Raw genomic sequence first — 23,789 nt, 5'->3', positions numbered from 1 at the left:
TGGAACTGGGATAACTTGCTGTAGAGGTTGCACCTTATATATAATTTATGTACTATATTACCACAAAATTTATTAGATATGATGAAGTTGTTATAGTGTAGTGGACATCATGCTTGTTTTACATTCACGCAAGATGTCCCCAGTTTGAACCATGTATTTAACTTTTTTTGATATAGGTGTACAAAAGGAAAGAATGCTTTCTTATGATATGTATTTAGCAGTGAATCATAGTGTTATGGAGATTGCATGTTTGAGACTTTTGAATCTAATGTGATCCAGGAGAACCAAAGCTCATTCATTTTTTATTTATTTTTTGAAATCACGCATTCACTAGCTAATAGTTCATTCAATATGCCTATATTAAATGTATAATCGACAAGTTTTTTTTTTCGGGTCTAACATGATATGCCTGATTGGGTCTATTTTGATCATGCTAATAATTATAATCAATGTGCATAATCAATCTTATTTTGTTCCTTACAGTTTACACGATATGAGAAGCTGTGATGTACACAATGTTCCAATATTTACAAGCCAAAGGTAACTAAATTTATGTTCATCAGTTGCATTCAAAGTACTAATTTTATATGGTTTTAAGTCAGACGTCCACCTAAAAATTTAATTTTGAGAAAAAAAAAAGGAATATTACTAACTTACTTCTCTAAAACATATTCCTTTTGAGCCTCGAAAAAAAAACCCTTTGGTTAAACCCTACACCGGAACATTCTCAATCTTCGCCGGTTACTTTGAACTTCAAATTTCTCTCTTCAACCTCATTAGACTCTAGGGGATTGGCGAGGAATTTTTCAGGTTAGATCTTTTGCTCTTTTACAGTTTTTATTGATTGCTTGAGAAACCTACACTACAAAAGCCTCCATCCATCGTGCCTCAACAATAATTCTTGAAGCTTAAAGCCATCAAACAATTTCAAGCAGCTATAATTGTGTCTTTCAAAGCTAACACCAACATATATATGGATTTAGTATTGTGAGTTCTTACATGATTCTTTGCATTCTCTTAAAAATATGATTTCTTTCTTCCTCTTAGAAGTTTTTCCTTTGTCCATTGGTTAATTCATTTGTTCTTTTGGGTTAAATTGAAGTTGCATTGGCAATTTGGCATTGTATGGAATAGACATTATTGGATTCTGCTTCAAGTTTCCTTTGCCTATGATGCATGTTTTATAAGAAGTTTGAATTGCATCCAGGAAACCAACTCGATCGACACATGAATTGGAGCCCAAAGAAATTAATTTTCAGAGTTAGAAGTGGTGACTTAATTGAGCAAGCACACTAGACTTCGCCTTTCTATCATGATAGAGAACTGGAAGTGACCATAAGACGTTTGAGGTTTCCTAATGCTTATGTAAGTGCTCCATTACTATGATTAATAAAATAATGACATGTTTTCGACATTAATTGCTTGAGTTTAATATGTTATAGCAACTTTGAATTTATCATCAAAAGCTTTGCGTGTGTTAAATACCATATAAAACATTGTTGGTGCAATGTGACTATTATTTAATAGACCCCGAGGGCAATTTTAAGCTTGAATATATAGACTTTATAGTATGTCCTCAACTTAGAGTGTTCTCATCTTTTTTCCAGTTTTAATCAATTGAAAATACACCAGTGATACCTTTTGTAATTTGGCTATGATCTTTGATGGAATTTTATTGATTTTGGTTTATGAACATTTTATATTCTTTCTTCTTTTTGCAGAGAAAGAGTTGTGATGAAACTTTGCAAGTCATCTTTAAGATCAATTTCTATAAAGCCATGCCAGAAACTTAATTTGAAATTATTTTGTAGAAAAATGTCATAAAGCCATGCCATCTTGGCGGTCATACAAATTAGTTCAAGGTATTATTTTATGAAATTTAGAAAAATCAAGTTATTGTCAAGTAACAATTAGATGCTTAAAGTAGTCCATGTCTTTTAGATGCTGCCATAGCATCTTACATTGATGTGGTTTCGATATCTTTACGCAGATATCACCAACATGAAAGATTTGTGGGTAAATTTTTATAGTGTTTTATGTTGTTTTACATGCATGTATGCTGAATATACTAACTGTTGAATCAGTGCATATCACTGAAATGAACAATAGCAAAATTAAAGGTGACCGGTTGTTGAATCAGTGCATATCACTGAAATGAACACTGAAATCAACACAACTTCCATGATTGCGAGGTAAAATCAAGCTATTTTATTATTAATATTATTTTGAAGTTGTTCTATTAGGAGTGTCAATTTTAATTTTTTGGGTTTGGTTCTGAACTTCTGATGGTGAAGATTAGTTCCTCATCATATTCGTTATATATTTCCAGAAACGGAATTTGAGATCTATGCAATCGAAGGGTTTCCAACACTAATTTTATCGTGTTCAATCTTAGAAATCTTGTAAGTTATCTTTTCTTTCGTGAACACTGTGATTCAGCTATTATTAGAACTGCACCAGTTTATTTTCTTTACACTGATTTTAATCAATGTGTTCTACTTTCTTAAAGCAATTATCATTTGTTAATTCGCCACACTCAACCACTGGAGTCTATCATTCGAAATCTCGATCTGCAAGTATATTTAGTATTTTAAGTAAATTAATTTGACGAGCACGCTACCCCTTCCATTTGCCATCAATCTATACCAGTTAGGTGTTGAAACTTTTGACCTGTTGGACAACATTTTTGAGCTTTTTAGTATTTAGTTTTCCATTAGGTATGGTGTTGTAACGACATTAGTATTGAAATGAAGATTGATTTTATCAAGTTGGGTGTTAGTTGTTAGCTTAACTGTTTCTTCTAATACTTTCTATTTAATTTTGACTTTGTGGGTTGTGCACTATCTGTGCTATTTTCTACGCACCTAGGATTTTTGGTGGTAGTGGTATGTTTGGATCACTGAGTTAGGTGGTAGTGGAATGTTAAGATAGTCTGAGTCAGACGCCCTCTTTGGATCATTGAAATTTTGAAATGACAATCAGCCACCATTGATCATGTTGTAGAAAGTGAGAAGATGATCCTAACAATATAACAAAACCGAAAGGGCATCCTAGACCGTTTTGATTGTGCCATTATTAATAGCCTATTAGAACATAGTACCTTGAATTAAATGTTGATAGTGTTGAGTGTAATAGCTCAAATGCTCTATCCCAACTTCGTATTCTATTTACTACTAGGTATTAACACAATATAGAAAGTTAAGAACACCAACCACTTATGAATTTAGAGGCGCAAAGAAGCAAGGGTAGTACAAATAAGTCAGTGGAGATTAGAAAAATTTTGGGAAACTGCTAGGAAGGAAGCAAGAGGGGAAGGAGCTGAGTTATTGTGCGTTCCAAACTTGAAAATTGTAAGAAAGCTTGCAACATACTCGGAGTTCACTTAGTTTTTTGAACAATTGCATAAAACACCATTTGAAACTCATTATCACATTATCACTGCAATTGGTTTCTTGCAGATAGACACCTAAGCAACTGACCAAATAGACATGAACTTCCTGCAACATCTGCATTACCAAGTCAAGTGTTGTCTTAAGTAATCCTGAGCATCTTAACATTGTTTGCAAGTCTGCAACAATGCCAATAATATATAAGCTTACATTAATTAGAACCAACATGACCAAATGCTACTGCTTAAGTGAAAATGATTAGGTTGCAGGTTATTTGTACATGAGTCCTCTCTCCAACTTAGCACAAATATTGCATAATTTCATCAATTTCAGATCGTGTTGGAATTAATGACTTTTTTTTTGGGTTTTTTAGACATTGGTCCTACTATTACTACAGTAATTAGGCTTTGGTCCAGAAATACTGAAATATTAGGTTTTGGTCCTACTTCTGCTATTTGACCATCAGTCAACTCAATTGATTGTAGTCATGCTGCTTACTCTTTTGATATGGCCAAAATGCCCTTGAGTGTCTCTAACGTGCTTATTGGTTTGTTACTGTTGGAAACCAACTTAATTGACTTGCCACGTGTCAAAATCTCAAATTCAAATCAACTGTCCGAAAAAATATGAGTGGAACTCTTTTCACACCTTATCTCTCACTCCACTTTCTCTCTCTCTTCAAAACATCGTCCTCTCTCACTCTATAAATTCCAGATAATGACTGAAATCACTGAAATCACGAGTTCTACTTATATCGTCAAAAAGTCTACTTAGATCGTGTATTTATCAAAAACTCTCATCCCCTCTTTCTTCTACCTCCTTTACCACCATCAGTCCGAAAACACATTTTACTCATACTAAGACTTGGAGCCACAATGGAGGGCATTTAAAAATCAATGGAGAGATAAACCCAGCTGGTCCTAGCGTACCAAGTGTTTTAAAAGGAGGTACACAATTTTTCTCAATATTCAACAACAAATCTGTTCGGGTGTTATCAGGATTTGGTATTCCGAACATGGAGGGTATGGGAGAGTGTTGGATTTAGAGATGCCATGGAATGGAAATGATCTTTGACGTTAATTGGGAGAGTTGGATGTATTATGATGAGGGGATGCCAAACCTTCAAATTCTTTGGATTTCTAATCTTTCAAGATTGAAGACAATGTGTAACATACAAGGTATAGTATTATCCACATCACTCTTTACAAGACTAAAGCACGTAACTCTGGAGTATTGTCCGAAGCTTGTCAATGTATTAACAATTGATACATGGGGCCGACATTTCCAAAGCCTAGAAACACTTGAAATCAGATTCTGTGTTAGACTGGAGGAGGTATGTGCCGCGGTGGGTAGTCCAGTCAACGGAGGTGCAAAATATAGTGAGCTCACATTACGCCTTTGTGAGCTCTTTTCTCTCAAGAGTGTGGTTGGGCCCATCTTTACTTTCCAAAGTTGAAGAAACTCAGTGTTATAAGATGTCCAAATCTCCACAAGCTTCCCATTAGCTTTGATGGTGTTGCTGAGAGTCATGCAAAGATTGAGATTAAAGGAGAATTGGAATGGTGGAACAATCTTAGCTGGGGAAAAGATGAGAAGTTCGTCACGAAGCATGTGAATTTCACTCATATTGTTTTGAACCGTTGACTTGTATTTGAGATTTTGACACGTGGTAAGTCAATTAAGTTGGTTTCCAACATTAACAAACCAGTAAGCACGTGAGAGAGAGGCTCAGGGGCATTTTGGTCATATCAAAAGAGTAAGTAATATGACCACAGTCAACTGAGTTGACTGACGGTCAAGTAGCAGAAGTAGAACCAAAACCTAATATTTCAACATTTCTGGACCAAAACCTAATTACCGTAGTAATAGTAGGACCAATATCTAAAAAACCCTTTTTTTTCAGAGTATCCAACTAATAGAAGCACTTGATTGGGTAACCAGGATATTGTTCTTCAAATTGTAAGTGTTACATCTGATTACAAGTATTTTGTTTCTTCTCATTATGTTCAATTTATAAAGTTTTGTTCCATTGCATATATCCCATTTTGAAAATCTAAAAGAAAGTAAGTCTTCTAACCTACCTATGCCATAATAAACAAATGTAAAAATGTGATTTATCAAAAATAACTATAATGGTTATATTATTGTTTTACCGTACAGTTGTATGGATATTATATATTTAAATTTTAGCTAAGTGTCTTGGACATGACACTATGTCACCTTTTTTCCTTTCACTTAGACATGACTATTGAATCAAAGATAGACTGATTTGTTGAAACGTCCTATTTTCCAATGTAGTTTTACTATGAACAGCATAACAATATAATTTCATTGTATATGTGTTAGACCAATTTGAGTGGAACGTACACATTTTTTTTTTTTTTTTTTTCTAGGATGAGTCTGATGAGCACAAACCATGAGTGCAAGCCAATGTTTGTGTCTGACTTTTAGTTCAAGTAACAAGTGTTCTTTAATAAACAGATATATTCTGGCCTATTAGTGGTTTGGATGCCATAAAAAGAACGTTGATAGTGTTAACACATTAATAAATAAATCACTTTCCTAGAGTGTAATGAATTTTACTCATACCCAACAAAAGCCTTCACAAGCCACATAAAACAGAGACATACAGGGCAAGGCTGGACGACGATAGACTACCTATACCAAAGATCAACTATACTACCTTACCTATGGATGTGATTATCTCTGGAATTCTGGAAAGCAAAATCCCCTAATATGGGATTAGTCTCCAATGCTTGCCTTTGGTATTAGGTCACACCATTAGCCAAATACACTTACATTGTGATTGGGTGTTGTTGGTTAGGGTATAAATGATGTGCTTGAAACTGTTTTGCATTGAAATTTAACTATTTGGTTGGGTTGTTTGTTGTTAGTTCATTATCTATTTTGGGAATGGTTAATTGTAATTGGAGAGGAATTTCAGACTTTAGTTAGTTTGCTACTAATATTATTGTTCATCATAGTAACACACCTCCTAATTTAAGGAGGAATTTCGAGATCAAGTAAGCCTACTACATGTATACTTAATATTATGTACACTTAGGCAGTGAAGTAATGTTGTGGTAACCTTCTAATGTGGATATTAAATTCTCTGATGAATCTTCTCTTGCAGTCTTGCTAATCACACACACACACACACTTAGGCAATGCATATCAGAGAGAGGTATCCAGAGATAGGAGCAATACTTGCAAATGCTACCCCCATATGAATGCATCCAAATACAGATAGGATTCCTGTTGCTACAGCAAGTCTTTTTTTTTTTTTTGTTGGAACCAACTAGAGCAATTCAATCACAGTGGTTGGAGCTAAAATTTCTATATTTGTTTGTTCAGAAGACCTTGGGAGTTTACCAGGTTGTGTTTGATTCAGTTTACACCCCAAGAAAACACACAACTCTTAAAAGAAGTAGAGGCTGTTGGAGCCATTGTTGTGAGTGGAGTTGAAATGTTCCTCCGCTAGGAAATGGGCCAGTTCAATCTTTTCACTGGACGAAAAGGTGAGCTTAGAATCTGCCTCCAGCTATTTTAAAAGCACATAAATACTCTAGAGTTTAGATTGATACTTGATCATTAGCCAGTATTCCTAGCTCAAGTTATTAGCAATATTTGTTGTGCTGCACAAGGCCAAATAATTTCCAATAATTTTTTGATATATGTTCCTGTTCAATATTGCATTATGTGAATGAATATCTAACATAATCTTATATCTGTGTTTGCAGCACCAGAAGACTTTGCGCGGGAAATTATTCTTGCGAAGTTCTGATTTAATGAAACAAGAAAAATGTTGTTTCATATATCTTAATCATTGTAAAACTGTTTACTGGTCTGAAATCGGACCCTTAATTGAAATCGATTATTTTTATACAAAGCTTCCTTGGTTACATTTCATGTATATTCGCAAATCATTCTTTCTACTTATATCAGAGGCGTCGGGAGCCGCCTTTTGAGCCATTTGTGCCCTTCGTCCTCTATTTTGTTGCTTTTCTTTCCTAATGTCTAGCTTGGCCCCACCGCCCGTACAAAACCTTCACCACTGTTTTTCCATTTTGATTTATTTAAATATTATATATACGACAGGGAAAACATAAGTGGTGTTATTAATTATTGTCATTAGTTTTTCTTACTAATATTTGTTTTAATTAATTTTGAAACTGCTGCATGTAAAATCAACTAAAAAGAATCACAATTAAACTACCAAGATGTTTATAAGAAATGCTAGAATGTCACGAATTAAAATCACAAAACATACACAATTTGGAAAAAGAATCACAAATTAGAGTATGACACTATTACTTATCACATGTTATTATATCATTTCATGGTATTTTTTTAGGATCTCACAAAGTTAGAAATCGAAACTAAATGTAACTGCTAAATCACAAAAAATAAAAAGGGTTAACTAGTATTACCCCTAGATGGGAAATTAGGGTCTCCCCCCCTAAATACACACAAAAAAAATTCGGTCAACCCACTTTGACTTTTTTTTTTTTTTTTTTTTTTTTAGGGGAATTTCCCATCTAGGGGGGACTAGTTAACCCAAATAAAAATTCACATGAAATCAGAAACTAGATATAAATGCATTGAACTAACCTCAAAGAATAATGGTTTAATGGAAAATCAGAAATCGGATGCAAATCCATCGTACTAACCTCAAAAAATAAATAGCTGAAAATCGAAAATTAGATGCAAATGCATAATTAACGAGAAATAAAAAAAAAATGAATGCAAATGTATTGAATTAACCTCAAAGAATAATTAACATAAAATCGGAAACTAGATGCAATTGCATTGAACTAACTAAAAGAATAATTAACGTACGGAAAATCATAAACTATATGCAAATGTATTGAACTAACCTTTAAAAAAAAAAAAAAAAAAAAAATCGGAAATTGGATGCAAATGCATTAAATTAACCTCAAAAAAGAATAATTAACGGAAAATCAAAAACTAGATGCAAATGTACTAAAATAACATCAAAGAAGAATAATTAACGAGAAGTTGATAACTAGATGGAAAGCATTGAACAAAACTTAAAGAGTAATAATTAATGAGAAATCAGAAACCGAATACAAATGTATTGAACTAACCGTAAAGAATAATTAATTGAAAGTCGAAAACTAAATAATGCAAATACATTGAACTATCTAACCTCAAAGAATAATTAACGGGAAATCGAAAAATGGATTTGCAAATGCATTGAATCAACCTCAAAAAATAATTAATAAGAAATCATAAACTAGATTTGCAAATGCATTGAACCAAACTTAAATAATACTTAACGAGAAATCAGAAACTTGATGCAAATACATTGAACTAACCTCAAAAAATAATTAACATGAAATTGAAAACTGGATGGAAATGCATTGAACTAGCCTCAAAACATAGTTGTATTGAGAACTCGACACGTATAGTTTTATAATTAAAATTTAGTTTATCATATCTATTTTCGTATGATTGAGAATGACTTGCTATTCAAGTAGCTTCAATATAATCTTTGTTTTATTAGACATTCTTACAGAACTCTAATCAAATTTCTCTTATTAAACAACTATTAAACAACAAAAAGAAGTCAAAATATTTTATCAAGGGTGATCTCTTTCTTTTTTATTGAGAGTGGGGTTTTAACTGTTACAAGAAATTTAGATGAGTGATTAATATAATATTTATGTTTTATAACTCTGCGTGTATAGTTAAAAATATTTTTCAAAATAATTTAATATAACGGCACCGGTTCGTAAGATGGGTTCGAAAACTAATTTAGTTCACAATTCAATTGCCTGACGCACAATTGAGCAGATACACAATGTTGGACGACATTGCAACTATATAAAGAAACATATTATGAAGGGCCCGTAAATTAATTACATCGGAGACAATGAGTACCTACCAAGTGGTGAATTAAAGCAACTGTAATTTAATAAAACTGAATTACTGATTTGAAGTATCCAAAAAGTTTACTTTTAGAGCTCATTTTCCACGCATCTGGTTTTTGCATGAAGAAGGACAAAATAGTTTGAAGATTAATATATGTTGACCCCCAACTGTAGGATCTTGTATACTGGAAATAATTAGTTGGGAAATAAAGAAAATAAATGACAGTTGACTTCTCAAGTATATTTCATCGTCAAGAGTTGGCACAATATTATATCGGACAATATACAAGGGACTAAATAAGATCAGATATAGAGCTGGATAGTTGGGTTATGACTTATGATTGATATGAAAAACAGAACTTGAGAAAATGGATGTACACAAACCTCTACTACAAACACTGGATTTGCCCTTCGCACTCTCTATTTTCTTCTTAATCTCTGTTTTTACTCTGTTCAGGCTGATCAATGGAGCTCGATCGGAGAAACTAAACACGCCGCCTTCTCCACCAAAGCTTCCAATAATCGGGAACCTTCACCAACTAGGCAAGCTAATTCACAGGTCTCTCCATGATATCTCTGAGAAGTATGGCTCACTTGTGCTTCTACACATGGGTCGCAACCCAATGCTTGTAGTTTCATCAGCTGAGATGGCCAAAGAAATCAAGACAAATCATGATATTGTATTTGCAAATAGGCCGTTTATGACTGCTAGTAACCTGTTTTTCTATGGATGCATTAACGTTGCTTTTTCGCCATATAGTGAATACTGGAGACAGGTACGAAAGGTTTGTGTAATGGAGCTCTTAAGCCTGAAGAGGGTTCAGTCATTCCACTTGGTTAGGGAAGAAGAAGTTGCTCTAATGATTGAGAACATATCTAGTTCACGTTCGACGGGAGTTCCAGTTAATGTAAGTGAGATTTTGCTGGCTGTCACGAACAACATAGTCTCCAGATGTGTTCTAGGGAGGAAATACGAAGAAAATGGTGACAACAGGTTTGGAGAGTTGTCCAAGGAGCTTGTTAGGCTTCTTGCAGCTTTTAGTTTTGGGGACATGTTTCCATGGTTGGCATGGATGGACTTTTTCTTTATTAGGAAGATTAAGAAGATATCAAAAGAACTAGACATCTTCTTTGATCAAATCATCGACGAACATCTAATGCAGATCAAGGAAGAGGATTGCAATGCTGCACAAGATTTTGTCGATATTCTTCTCCATATTCAACAGAATGACAGTCTAGGCATCAGCTTTGGCCGAACCAACATCAAAGCAATTATACTGGTATATCTCTCTCTCGCCTTCCAACTTTCTCTCGCTCCCTCTTCTAATACATTATACATCTAAATGATTGGTGATGTTTTCTTATTTCTTATATGCAGGACATGTTTGTAGGTGGGACTGGAACAGCGTCAACTGCCATGGAATGGGTAATGGCAGAGCTTGTCAAAAACCCAAATGTGATGATGAAAGCCCAGGAAGAAGTGCGACGAGTGGTTGGGAAGAAGAAAGTGGTTAATATGAAAGATATCCGTCAAATGGTTTACTTGGAATCTGTCATCAAAGAGACACTAAGGTTACATCCACCGTTTGCCTTGCTGGTTCAAGAGAACTCTACCAATACCACTGTCAAAGGATACCATATCCCTGCTAAATCAACAGTCCTAATCAATCTATGGGCAATTCAAAGAGACTTCAAATCATGGGACAGTCCATGCGACTTTATTCCAGAGAGATTCATTAACAATCCAATTGATTTCAATGGCCAAGATTATGAATTTATCCCGTTTGGATCTGGGCGAAGGCGTTGCCCTGGAATGGCATTTGCCATGGCTATCGTTGAGGTTGTTGTCGTCAACCTCATATACTGGTTTGATTGGGAGCTGCCTGATGCGGCAGAGAAGGAGCAATTAGACATGAGCGAAGATATTGGATTAAGTGTCAGTAGGAAAATTCCCCTTCATCTTGTTCCTGTATCTAACTTTTCTTAATCTAATACAACAGATGCTTCGATGCCACTCAATTAGCACATACTTCTCTTGTAACACTTCTAAGTTCTGACTATATCATGCTACTTTTCTTGGTGATCTAACTACTAATCATATTGTACAGTCTACAGTTTTCTTGGTGATCTAACTACGTATCATATTGTACAGTCTACAGTTAGCAATGTTGAAAAACACATGCGTTGAAATGGAAACATTAGACAAATCAATGGCAGATTACCATACAACCCAAGATTAAGAACTAACGACATACAACTGAACAAGCAATACATTAGTCAGCGAACAAGCTGGAAACAGTACATACTAATCAATTTCTTCCGAAAATAGTTGCACCAGCAAGATGGTCAGCAAGAAGCTAGGAGTTTCCCTTGCAGCTTTTAAAAACAGAGAGAACATGCAAACGGATGCACATGCAGATAAGACTTTGCAATTTGAATTGGCAATTTAGCAGTAAGACTTTTGACTACTTGACTAGCTTCACTCCATTTTGTGGTAGAAAGTAGAAAAACCTGCCTAGTCCTTGACATATTCCTGTTCTAGTTCAAATAATCAAATGCAACCTTGGGAGATATCCAAATTTGCAACGTAAACAAACACAGCAATTAAGTCGACGTCATTAGTTTCTCAAAAAAAAATTCCTCTCATCTTTTTGCAGCTGGGATATTACAAAATAGACATGAAAAAAGAAATATCCCAAGATTACAATATGCACAGATAAGATGACAACTCTGGCTATCCAAAATCACCTTATTTCCACATCATGTGAACGAAATTAAAAATGCAACAGGCACGGAAGCAACATGTAAATAAACAGAAAGTATGATTTATGTCACATTACACAACAATTGGACTGAGTTTCAAGCATCTCCGGAGATCTGCAGGAAGGTCAAGATGAAGGTTACTGTTAGAGACAATCCTTAGAAACATAATGAACCTAATAAGCGATACACAATAAGCAAGCACCTTTTGTAATTAATATTTAAATGTGGATTGATGGAATCTAAGGCCTATTCACAACAGAAATGATATTCTACTAGAGTTGCCACCTTCTTACTGTTGAGGTAACATAGTTAACAAGAGGTCAAGAAGATTACAGTGTATATTAACTTATTAAGTTTCAATATTGTCATAACTGTGGATCTTGATTTTGAGAAGTATTTCAAATTAAAAGTTCGCCACATTCCCAAAATAAGTCAAAAAACAGAAATAATTTTGAAGACAAACGCAATAATAGCATATCAAAATGAAATTATTTGAGGGTGATCTTGGACACACCCATAAAAACACTCCAGTACCCCATAACTAACCTAAGTTTTTGCCATACCCCAATAACCGCCTCAATCCAATAATATCTCCCAAATTAATTTGGAGTATTTCCAATAGGGGCAAAATGATAAAAATAAATAAATAAATAAATAACAACACGTTTTTTGGGTACTCGTTTTTCTTATCAAAAGAAGAAATCAATAACATTTTTTTCTTTTGATTAACACGAAGAAGAAGAAGATTATGAACATGCTATTTTTCAGTTATAAGTAAAGAACGTAGAGTATCTAGGGTTTAGTATGTATGAAGTCCCACAATGTATATTAAATAAATGACTTGTTTTGTCTTTGATACACCTAATAAAAAAAAAGGGTAATTTAGGAACATAAATGTGTCTAAAATTATTTTATTTATTTATTTTAAAGTTAGGGTACGGGAGTGTTTTTATGGGTGTGTCCAAGATCACCCATTATTTGATGGTGGTAATTTGCAGATTCATTCTATAGGGTCCGCTTGTTTCTAGTTGAAAAGAAGCAAATATAGAAAGTCTTCCAATGGAAATTTTTATTTCTAAAACAATTCTTTCTTCAATTTCTTATGTGCTTGGTTTGAATCCAAAGAGTTTTGAGATGAAAAAGTGGTTCGTGGTTGATCTCGTGATCTGTGAGAAGGGAGAGAGAGAGAGAGGGGTAGCTTTAGGGATTTTGAGTGAAGAGAATGGGGAAGAGAAGGTCGGGCCGGCGTCAGTTTTGACAAAGTTTTGCCATGAGTTTCGGGAGTACAAATATTCTTTTCTTTTTTGGTTGTTTTAGAAAAGTTTCCACTGGGACCCATCCAATGAGTATGCCACCAAGCACTCGGAAAGTTGCAAATCGATGCAAAACTTTCTAAAGCAAAGTTTTCACTCGTTTTACGAGCTAAACAAGCAGACCCATAATGTAATTCTCCGCTATCACTTCTAAGAATTCCTGCTAGAGCGGGACCGTATAAGAAAACAAAAAGTTCTAACGTTCACTTTCTTACATAGCTAAGTTTCATTGAAACGGAACCGTGTGTCCAGATACAGAGTGTCTTACACAGCGAAATATCAAAATATGAGGTATATCACATACAATATGTGTCCGATATATATCCCACACGGACACGTGGATACATATCCGACACGGATTATTCTTAAAATATGGTGTGTCCATCTAACATAGTTAAATGGATAACTCTAAACGTTCACGGTGTGTTTGGGAGTTGTAGTTTGAATCCCTATAGGCAGTACTTATGTAATTGAATCTCTATATTATGAAATTGAGGATTTTGTTTCAGTATCAGAGTAAATACCATGTAATGTTTATCATCATTAATTATTTGCTAAACAATAGTATACCTTCAATGATATAATTACACGGGTTCATAATTTAACCAGTGAACTAGTATAGAATGGAGATAGATGATGAAACTGAATAACAGATGATAACAGATGAAGAGTGCAAGATAATAAGTTTAGGAGATATGATAAAAGAAAAATCTCAGCGTTCTATAATTAATCAACACATTTCCGACAAAATAAGGGCATGTGTCCGTTTGTCTGATCATATGCAATAAACTATATACTCCAAATGATAAGCATTTCCAACAAAATAAGGGCATGTGTCTGTCTGTCACTGTCAGATCATATGCAATAAACTATATACTCCAAATGATAAGCAGCCAACATACTGATATACTACAAGTAAATAAATAAATAAATAAAACTGCAGCATGCAAATTGAAAAAGACACGAAAATATAAATACAAAGGAAATAACAATAACTTTATCTCAGAAAAATTTACTTTGGCGAGAGGTGCATGCAGTGATCCAGTACAGAAGGAAATGCTAAATACTGTGTTTGATGGAGTCGCTTGAAAAGAAAAGAACGCATACAACTCCATGCCTTACATTACATGTCACTGGTTCTAATTTCAATTATAATGCTAGCAACATCATAAAGATCATACTACAGTATAAAGCTCATGCTAGAACACAAACAACTCATGCCTTACATGTCCTTGGTTCTAATTTCATCTATCATGCTATAACACCTAGCTTAGCCGGTTGTTCTAGGTATTGATGTAATTGGTTTCCACCTAGTTATATCAATAAAATATCTTCTAATTATGAAACGAAACCTAGAACAGTATAAGAAAAAAAAAATCCTTACAGTTGGGCAAGATTGGTTAGATCAAGATCAGGAGCAAGCTCTTTCACAATATCATTTGGAGGCTGGCCGCATTCTTGCATTTTCTGCATGAGGTCCACAATCTTCGAATAATTACCAGGGTCATTTTCATAAACTTCATTTAGATTTTTAATGAGCTCATATTGGTGGCTGTAGCGATCATATTCTTCTTTACTCAATCCAGACTTGTGTTCCTCCAACCACTTCGGATATCTTTGTCCAATCTCTTTCATGGGTTCATGAAGAATCTCTTTGGATAAAAGCTGCTGCATCATGGTCTCCACGATTGATTCCATATCCTAGCAACTTAGGGGGAAATTCATCAGTATACTGCAAGAAGGTATTGCTAGAAAGGATCTTGCATAAGACCATATAAGTTGCAGACAATGGAAAGCCATTCTGTATATTCTAGTAGAATTGGATAATCTGATCCCTCGACTGAAATTTCAAATTCCAGTGAGCTGAATAACAACCAATATCTTTCAAAAGCAGGAAACTCAAAAGTGGTTTTACAAGCAGAGACAGATTGAAACAGATATGAGTCTTTTTCCATGAAATTATGGTCTCAAGCCAGCTGATCAATTCTCTTTACAAAAGGGAAGAAAGGCTTACCATCTTTTAAATGGAAACATGAATATGATAACTAAAAAGGATTATATTTCCATCAAAAGGAGGATACATATCATTTGCTAGAATGACAATAAATCCTAGCATATAAAGTAAACAACAGCTTGATCAAAATATGAGTACCACATAAGTTCCAATCAAATTAGATTGGGCCATCTTCTAATCCAGAATTTATCATCTTCTACTCGATTGCTTCAACATTTACCACTGCATTATTATACTGCATTACATCGACTTAGGGCATCTCCAATGGGGGGTGTAAAATTACACCTCCAAATAGGCTCCACCTAGGTGCCATTAGGATTTAACAACTCCACTTACACTAATTTATAGACTATATACATCCACACTCTATAGCTCCCAATGGAGAGATGTAAAAAAAAATAGATTTAAAACTCGGACGTCACTTAGAGTGACATTTAAGTTTAATTTAAAGAGGGACGTCACCGAGTTTAAAAATTAGAAATCAACACTTAAGAACTAAAGAGGGGCGTGACGTCCGAACATACTTTAAATTCGGACGTCACTCCAAGTGATGTCCGAGCTTTTTAACAACTTGTATCCGGGTGGGGAATTCCCCACTTGCTCTATTAGCTATTAGCTTATTAACTACGGTTTACAACCTCCATTAGAAGGGGTTTTTTTAATTTAGGGGTGTAAACTTTACACTTTATATTGTTTACACGCCTCATTGGAGATGCTCTTAAAAACGACTTTGTAGGAGAAAATTGGTAATGTTTTTTGTGCAATAATAAAGATTTACTTTGGGCTTTCAGATAATGCTCCAGGACATACTTATTTTCTCTGCATAGTGTATACTCTGAAATGGATTGCACTGACCACCAAACCAAAACGAAGTAAATGTAAAGATCAAAATGTTATGCTCAACACTTCATTGGCTCCACAACACAACTTCTTTATTTTCGCTAGGTTACTCGGTATACAATACTTTATTTTACATAAGCTTTAGAATAGTAGGTACAACACAGTTTGGTGATTGTTTTATCAAGCAAAAGAAGCTATGAAAGCCAACATTATATTTTATGATTAGGCTCGGAAATTCCCTCATCTCTTCCATTCCTACACAACGATACATTTCTTCATTTTATTTTCAGATGTCAATTATGATTACAACGATCCCAATATACCTCAAGTATTTTGTAGAGTGTGGTCAACTGGCAGTGACTATAACCTAAAGAGTGAGCCTCCTCTTCCTCTGGACCCAAAATTAGAATGCCCCTCAATAGTTCATTTCTATCCAAACAAATACCATCTTATTCCACTATTTACATTCAAAAATTCTAATTACTTCGCAAATAGAATACTAACTCTATCCCCTCCCCCAATCATGAGTCAAATAGGACCAGTCTATTATCCTCTCCATGAACTTTGGTTCAAGAACCTTTCTGTAGTTCTCTTCACATTATGCGTTTGGTTAATGTCGATACCTTACTGTAGATAGAAACTCTACCCTTCATCACCAGAACTCTCTGTCTTTGTATCAGTTACCATCAACGTTTTTGTTCACATCTGAACCCTTTGAACTCTGAACAGTTTCATTCAACACCTGCTGGAATGTAGCTTCCTGTCCATCAAATACAGCTGATTGACTCACTGACATCACTGCGCTCTTTCATGTGCAAATAGAGGACTTCCGCTGCTATGTCTCTCTTCTTAGTTGAATTTGGTGACCCTAATTCGCTGCAATCATTCTCTGTAAGTTCCCAGACACAAGGAGAGTTCACCATTACCATTTGTTCAGTGTGCAGCTGTCTTGTTGACCAACACTAGACTGATCATCTGCTCCTTCCCTACCCCGCTACCCACAATCTTACTTCTCCTATACAAAATTGCTGTAATTTTGGGAATAGCTTATTATTTTGTCTTCTTGCTTCAGGAGCCAAGTGAATAACTTGGTATGGCCCGTCTAATCTCTCACTCCCTAGAGCGGTACTAACATATCTCTGTCAAGATTCCACATTAGCCAAGAATTTTAAATTTGTTAACGTATATTCCATTACAACCTCCTCCCCTTTCAAAGTGCCTGTCTAAAGTTGTTTCATGTTGCAACATGACCATTTCAGAACCAATTCAACCACCTTGTCATCTTCCTGGGAAAAAACGGCTGTTGCTATCGTCCATCTCTTCCGAAGCCCTGATAAGCATTTCTTCACTACCCATTTCTCTATCAAAGTAACCTATGACACCAATACGAAAAAGCCTTTTCTTCAACTTATCTCAACACCAACACAGGATCCCCCCAAAAGCTATCCAACTCTTTAGTTGAAAGCCATAGAATTCCATCTAACATTGGAACCTACCCATGGCCAAAGAATGAAAGATCCAATAAGTCTATCTTCCTCAAGAACCACAGGTTGACTCCATGCTTAATGTATGTGAAAAACAAAGCAGCTTTTGGATTTTAACAACAATGAATTTTGGTGTTGAAGTATATGGAAAGATATAATCCTTGCATATATTTTATATCCTGCATACCTTATATGTGAGGATAGGGATCTTATGTGTTATGTGTTTCCTTATTTGTATATTCCTAATCCGTATGTAATGATTCTTATAAATATAATATATTGGACTGAGTAGAGGTATTCTCTCTCAAACTCTAATCCCTCCACCTTCTTCTTCTCTTTTAACATCTTTCATTCTCTTTTCTGAATTCTTCTTCTTTATTAGCTCAACAGTATGTATCCATACCTAGTCTGAACCAATAACATTTACTATTGCATCACAAAACACGTGTTGATTTTTGAACATAAACTTTTCAGTAACATGAGTTCATTTTGGGTTTTATAGTGCACAACTTTGTACCAATCAGGAAAGTCAATCTGTTCCCCAACTTTTAAAATGAAATTCAAATATCATGGGTAAAAAATAAAAAATAATCAAATGAAAAAAATAAGTAAAAAAAATAAGCAATAAATAAATAATTAAACGTAAAAAAAATGGAAGTTCTCTAACCCGCTTAGGATTAATTGTGGAATCAACAATCATAAGGGAAATAATAATAATAATAATAATTAAGACCGTCTTTCATTCATGAACCAGGTTCCCATCAAAACACAAGAGAGGATAAGAAAACTAAGGAAGAGGATTGACCTAAAAGGCACATCAACTCGAAAGCATATTATTTAAGCTATGAAAATTAGGAGACCCGACTTTCTTTCAATTTGCAGGCAATTTAGTTTCCTCTCTTTAATCAATAAAGTAGGAGTGCATAGACGGTAAAAGCAGTAATGTCCCCTCTACTTCTTTAATCTCTCTCTCTCTGCCACTCTTAACCTTCACAAAGCCTAATTCCATGAACCCAATACAGCCTAAACAAAATATAATACATTGAGCAAGTAGAAGTATCTCTAGTCCAGGCAGGTTAACAAGTAATCTATAACTCCATATTAATTACATAACATGCATTATAATTGTGTTTGGAAGTCCTGACGTACAATCTGCAAAACATAACTCTCAACCAAATCAACCATTTAAAAAAATATATATATATAAAAAAAAAATACCTGAGAACCAGCAAGCTCCTCAAATTGCTTAACCCAATCCTCCATCATTCCCTCCTTGCCCAAATCATCATCACCACCACCAGCCTTTGGTTTATACGCTGTCGATTCCAATCCTCGAACCGTCTCTCGAGTCTGCTCCCTAAGTTTCTCTAAAGCCTCAGTCACGTGATTTTCCTTCAAAGCCTTCTGTTTCCCTTTTTTCTTACTTCTCAAATCAGGCAATCCACCACCCAATCCTTGTACCCCAGTAGGCAAACAAGCCTTACTTCCAACCTTCGCTTCCTCATTATCTTTAACCCTAAAACCCAAATCACAAAAATACCCACAGCTCAATATTAAACAAAATTTCTAATATAACAAAATACACAGATTATCCAAAGCTCAAAATCAACCAAAAACAAAAAAAACAACCCACAAAATTACCAATAAAACATATATTTGCAGCAAAATTATCCAAAGCTCAAAATCAAACAAAATCTCATATGGCACCATATCAAACAAAAAACGCAGATACCCAAATAAACAAAAAAAAAAAAACATCATTGCAGCAAAATTAGTCCAAACACTCGGACAGACCAGTGACGGAGGCAGGCATTCAGTTGCATACCCTCAAGTTTGGTTTTAAAGAAAGTATTTACTCTTAGGTGCAAGTGTGCAACAACAAACTAGGTTGAGAACAATCATTAGTCGTTCCATGTGGTTCATCGGTTCATACAAATAAATAAATGGGTACGATGGAATGAACAAGTACCTTTGTGTAGAAGAAGAAGACGATGTAAGATTGAGATTACTGAAATCATCTAAAGCACCTGTTCGCAATAATTTACAGAGCCATAAATCAGTAGTGGTCAAATTTAAAATTTAAAATTTAAAATTTAAAATAAAACAAAAGGGTGGTTATTTCTTACTGTCGAGCAGTTGGTCTAAATCGTCTGCCGCTAAATGGTCAGCCATTGATTGATTTATAGATGATGCTCTCGACTAGCCTGTATCTTTTTTCTCTAGTTTTTGTTTTTTAAAGTTTTCTAGCTGATGAACAGAACGCACGTGATATGCACGTTCTTTATTCTTGTTTCTTTTTCTTTTTTTTATGTCTTATGAGAATTATGCGTTTCTATGTCTTATTGTCTTACTAGCCATTTGGCTAATGACTCAAAAGCCTAAAATATATGTATATCTATATATATATAAAAACTCGCGCATATTTTCTCTCCTCACTATATCGCTCCATTTTGCACTTCCAACAATATGATTGGTTCCTAAAAAATTGGATGGAATAATAATTAGTGACACCTCTCCAGATTTATTTAAATCTCCCTAATCTATGCTTAATTTTCTATAGACTCCTCAAATTGAAAAAAAAAAAAACAAAAAAATAAATAAACCTTATCCAAATTCTACCGAAATCCTAACTTTTCTCCTCAAAATTAGGATTGTCTATTTATCTTTTTCCCTTTCCCTACCAACTAAACACTAATGAATGAGAAAAAAAAAAAAAAAAAATGAATACACTACCTCCCCGGTTACACTATTTGTAATATGTCTATTCTTCCAATGTGCTTTTTCTGGAAAACTTTCTCTTTAACTTTACATTTAACCCTTTTAGGTGCGAGATTTGGTTTTGTACTAGACAAAGAGTTAAAGGAAGCTGCTTCCAGTGATGAAGTAAAGGTTGCTATTGCAGATAAAATCAGTCGAGAGAGAATCGGTCATGAAGTATGTTTACACTCTTCCAGATGTTTAATATTGGCATGGAATGCATCGCCTATTGCTTTAAATTAAACTCCTATTGCCATTTATGTATGTTTCATCAATAGACATTAGTTTAATTTCTTTAACTCTGTATTCTTGGCCTCTTTGCAAATCGATCTCATGATCTCTGGAAACGAACCAGTTAAAGCGATGGCTTACATTTGTGAGTTGCAGTTATTTTGGGTTGTATTTAGTCTTCCATGTCTTCCTCATGAATCTGGGTCTCCAAATTTTGAAGACAGGTTTTCCAAAACCCAACTTTCTGTCAAACCGAAAGTGGCTAGGGTCCCAAATCCCCCTCCCAAACCTTCATCCACGAAGTTGAGGCCCAACTAATTTTGGTGTTATTAGATTGATGAGGAAGCAAAAAAGAATTTCCAGCAAGCAAACAAACATACTAACTAAGAATTTAGAAAGGTGGCAGATATTGTGAGATTGGTTTGATTTTGAAATAAAATTTAGGAACTATGAAAATTGATTCTCTCTCTGCAGGTAATGTCAAATTTGCTATACTATTATGGTATGTGTGGTGTACTTAAGGAGTTCTTACTTCAGTGTTACTTTAGCAAGGTATATAGTTCATACTTCAGTGTTACTTTAGCAAGGTATATAGCATCTACTTTGGACTATTTATGTATTAGTTTTCTAATTTTCTCATGTCCAGTGGACTAACCGTGAAGTGATGGTTTTATCTATGTTCTTGCAGGAAGTTTGTGGTTGTCCCCAAGTACCTAAGTCAGATATAGTGCAAGCATGTAGCAGTGTAGGTGCTCACTATTTTTTCCTATTTGCTAGATTTTTGTTATGCAGTGGGTTTCAGAATGGGGGCAATCTTTTAGCATTTTCTTGATATTCTTGGTGTTTTGGTTCCTTGTAGCTTTTGGAGCAGAGAAAAAATACAAATGTTTTGCGGTATCTTCGATTAATGGGTAAAGCCTTGAGTTTTGATTTTATAGGTTTCTCACTTACACGCACAGACACGCGTGTCCTTGGTATGTACATACACGCTATACACTTGCAATATGGTGAGATCCAAATTTAATTTGTTTTCCCATCTGCAGGAGATACGACATTATTGCGTGTCCTTGGTATGTACATACACGCTATACACTTGCAATATGGTGAGATCCAAATTTAATTTGTTTTCCCATCTGCAGGAGATACGACATTACTGATGGGAATGAAATTGAGGCTATACACACTATACACTTACAAAAAGAATGGCACGGTTAAATGCTATTGTAAGGTCTTTGCCTTCAGTAGAGATGCTAGGGTGCACAATAGTAATCTGCAGTGACAAGACTGGTACTCTTACAACTACCACGATGTTTGTATCAAAGGTGATTATCGGATGACGTCCCTATACAAATTTCATATCGCTTCACCTATTTTAATTATTTAAACACTACCACGATGTCTGTATCAAAGGTGATTATCGGATGACGTCCCTATACAAATTTCATATTGCTTCACCTATTTTAATTATTTAAACTATTCCCCAGAAGTAGGTTGGTAGTAAACTTTAGAAACTCTGGGAGTTCTTTGTTATTCCCAGTACATTCATTATGTATTGGAAATTCATTCTTTCAGTCTCTCTATCATTACTCATTAGTGTGAAAGTAATATAATTACTATTTTAGTTTTTATTGATTGAGTAAAGTATTGCAATTGACAATAACAATCTGAAGTCAGAAAGCCCTGAAAATCTCGAGCTTAGGTCCAACGTCAAAGCCATTTTCTTTTTCAATATCAAGTCATTGTTCCTGTGGATGCAGACAATCAAATACGGCTCCATGTGCAGTTGATTTCATAACTGATATAAGTCATATTAATATAAAAAATATGCATTTCCTCCGTCTTTGGGTTTTTATTCATAGAGATGTGTAATCTCTTCCATTTTTTTTGTCGTTTCCATTCCTCTTTTATTTAATTAGGAAGTTTTTGATTAAATGCTTATTTTATGTTTATGTTTTCTCATTAGTTTTCGATTCTGGCGTTTATCAATGTTTGGGTAACATCGATCTCCGAATTGAAGATTTTCTTCTCATTCGCTTCTTAAATCTTATTCTTTGTTATTATTATTTTTTCCAATTTTATGGCACTCTGATTTTCTATGTAATATGGATAACAGATAATGCCAAGTGTTGAACGGCTTCGTACATATCAACAATGAATCCCTAAGAGTGAACAGTGACGACATACCTGTATGATTAGGGATAGATATCGCTATCACCGACGTATAAACCAAACTGATGGTACAACTCTACTACTCTGTCATGGCCTTCTTATTAAAAGATTATTTAGTTTTACTTTTTTTTTTCTAAGTGTGATGGAATTGGCTCTAAGTGGTCCTGTTCTATTAGTTGGCTATCATATGCTAATGGGGCTAGAACTGATTCCGCTTCTTGAAGAATTCTTGAGAAAGAAGAAAGTTATGATAATTGTCATCTAACTCATTCACTCTTCTTTATCCTACTCATTCACTCTTCTTTATCCTGGTAGTGCATGCAAGGCTCTTCATCATAAGGTATCTTCAGTCCCTACCTATAAATTGGTTCCTAATCTCACATGATTTAGTTATAGATTGCTGGAATAAAATAGATTCAAGTTAGTTAATATGCTTTTGTTTATATGAATGGTTTTTCATTTTTCAAAAAATAAGATGACTGATATGAAAGAGGACTAAAATAATCAAGCAGGTTATGCTTAGGGGTAATATGGCGTACTTTTCATCCTTTACCATATTGTAAATAAATGTAAAATGATTGTTGGTCATTTGTCTTATATCAAGGTCATTGAAATTGGGGTTACTGATACCGACCTCTGCTACAAGTTAAAGTGACTTTAGTCCATTTATCACAAGTATATCACAATCAAAAGAATGGGTGATAATGTGTTATTTGGTTATATTAAGTAGCACGCCTGCCTGATTTGATAACTTCATGTTGTTTATCATTCCTTCCCTTTGTATCATTTGGATGATGTGACGTTGAGCATTGCCTCTCCATTGGTTAGATTTAGTACTAACTTTTTCTTTTTCTTTTTCTTATTGGTTGGAATTCCCAATTTTTTGGAGGTGCACATTGTTGGTTCCTCTTGATTATTCTAGCACTTATACATAC

General features: G+C 34.6%; 2 protein-coding genes and 1 long non-coding RNA gene across 4 annotated transcripts; 2 read left to right on the top strand and 1 right to left on the bottom strand.

The window, feature by feature from the left end:
* The first annotated feature begins 9,522 nt into the window (after positions 1–9,522).
* LOC147494597 (cytochrome P450 71A1-like) lies at positions 9,523–11,297 on the top strand. The gene is made up of 2 exons (XM_086569080.1): positions 9,523–10,563; positions 10,662–11,297. Exons 1-2 carry the CDS (start codon positions 9,652–9,654, stop codon positions 11,268–11,270), a joined length of 1,521 nt encoding a protein of 506 aa, XP_086425206.1. The 5' UTR covers positions 9,523–9,651; the 3' UTR covers positions 11,271–11,297.
* Positions 11,298–11,905: 608 nt separating this feature from the next.
* Positions 11,906–20,021, bottom strand: LOC147494596 (peroxisome biogenesis protein 19-2-like). Its single transcript, XM_086569081.1, has 5 exons — positions 19,824–20,021; positions 19,667–19,724; positions 18,916–19,213; positions 14,744–15,060; positions 11,906–12,160 (listed from the first exon to the last, which is right to left on the bottom strand). Exons 1-5 carry the CDS (start codon positions 19,867–19,869, stop codon positions 12,115–12,117), a joined length of 765 nt encoding a protein of 254 aa, XP_086425207.1. The 5' UTR covers positions 19,870–20,021; the 3' UTR covers positions 11,906–12,114.
* Positions 20,022–20,262: 241 nt separating this feature from the next.
* LOC147494595 (uncharacterized) lies at positions 20,263–22,008 on the top strand. Of its 2 annotated transcripts, XR_015199693.1 has the most exons (5): positions 20,263–21,223; positions 21,258–21,272; positions 21,374–21,430; positions 21,545–21,755; positions 21,825–22,008. It is a non-coding gene; the product is annotated as an uncharacterized LOC147494595 (long non-coding RNA). The 2 variants fall into 2 exon arrangements; XR_015199692.1 differs by having other exon boundaries at positions 20,263–21,272.
* The last annotated feature ends 1,781 nt before the right edge of the window (positions 22,009–23,789 follow it).

This window comes from Coptis chinensis, chromosome 6, assembly GCF_015680905.1.
Source record: "Coptis chinensis isolate HL-2020 chromosome 6, ASM1568090v1, whole genome shotgun sequence".
NCBI lineage: Eukaryota > Viridiplantae > Streptophyta > Magnoliopsida > Ranunculales > Ranunculaceae > Coptis > Coptis chinensis.
The sequence above is the reverse complement of the archived record's forward strand: the minus strand, read 5'-3'. Positions and strand labels throughout refer to the sequence as shown.

Bases quoted from the DNA above. Each gene is read 5' to 3' on its own strand.
- LOC147494597 (XM_086569080.1), top strand. From the start codon at position 9,652: ATGGATGTACACAAACCTCTACTACAAACACTGGATTTGCCCTTCGCA. The intron at 10,564-10,661 runs GTATATCTCTCT...TCTTATATGCAG, and splicing joins ACATCAAAGCAATTATACTG to GACATGTTTGTAGGTGGGAC.
- LOC147494596 (XM_086569081.1), bottom strand. From the start codon at position 19,869: ATGGCTGACCATTTAGCGGCAGACGATTTAGACCAACTGCTCGACA. The intron at 19,214-19,666 runs GTACTTGTTCAT...TTTGGGTTTTAG, and splicing joins TCTTCTTCTTCTACACAAAG to GGTTAAAGATAATGAGGAAG. The intron at 15,061-18,915 runs GTATTTTTTTTT...CTAAGTTGCTAG, and splicing joins AGGAGCTTGCTGGTTCTCAG to GATATGGAATCAATCGTGGA.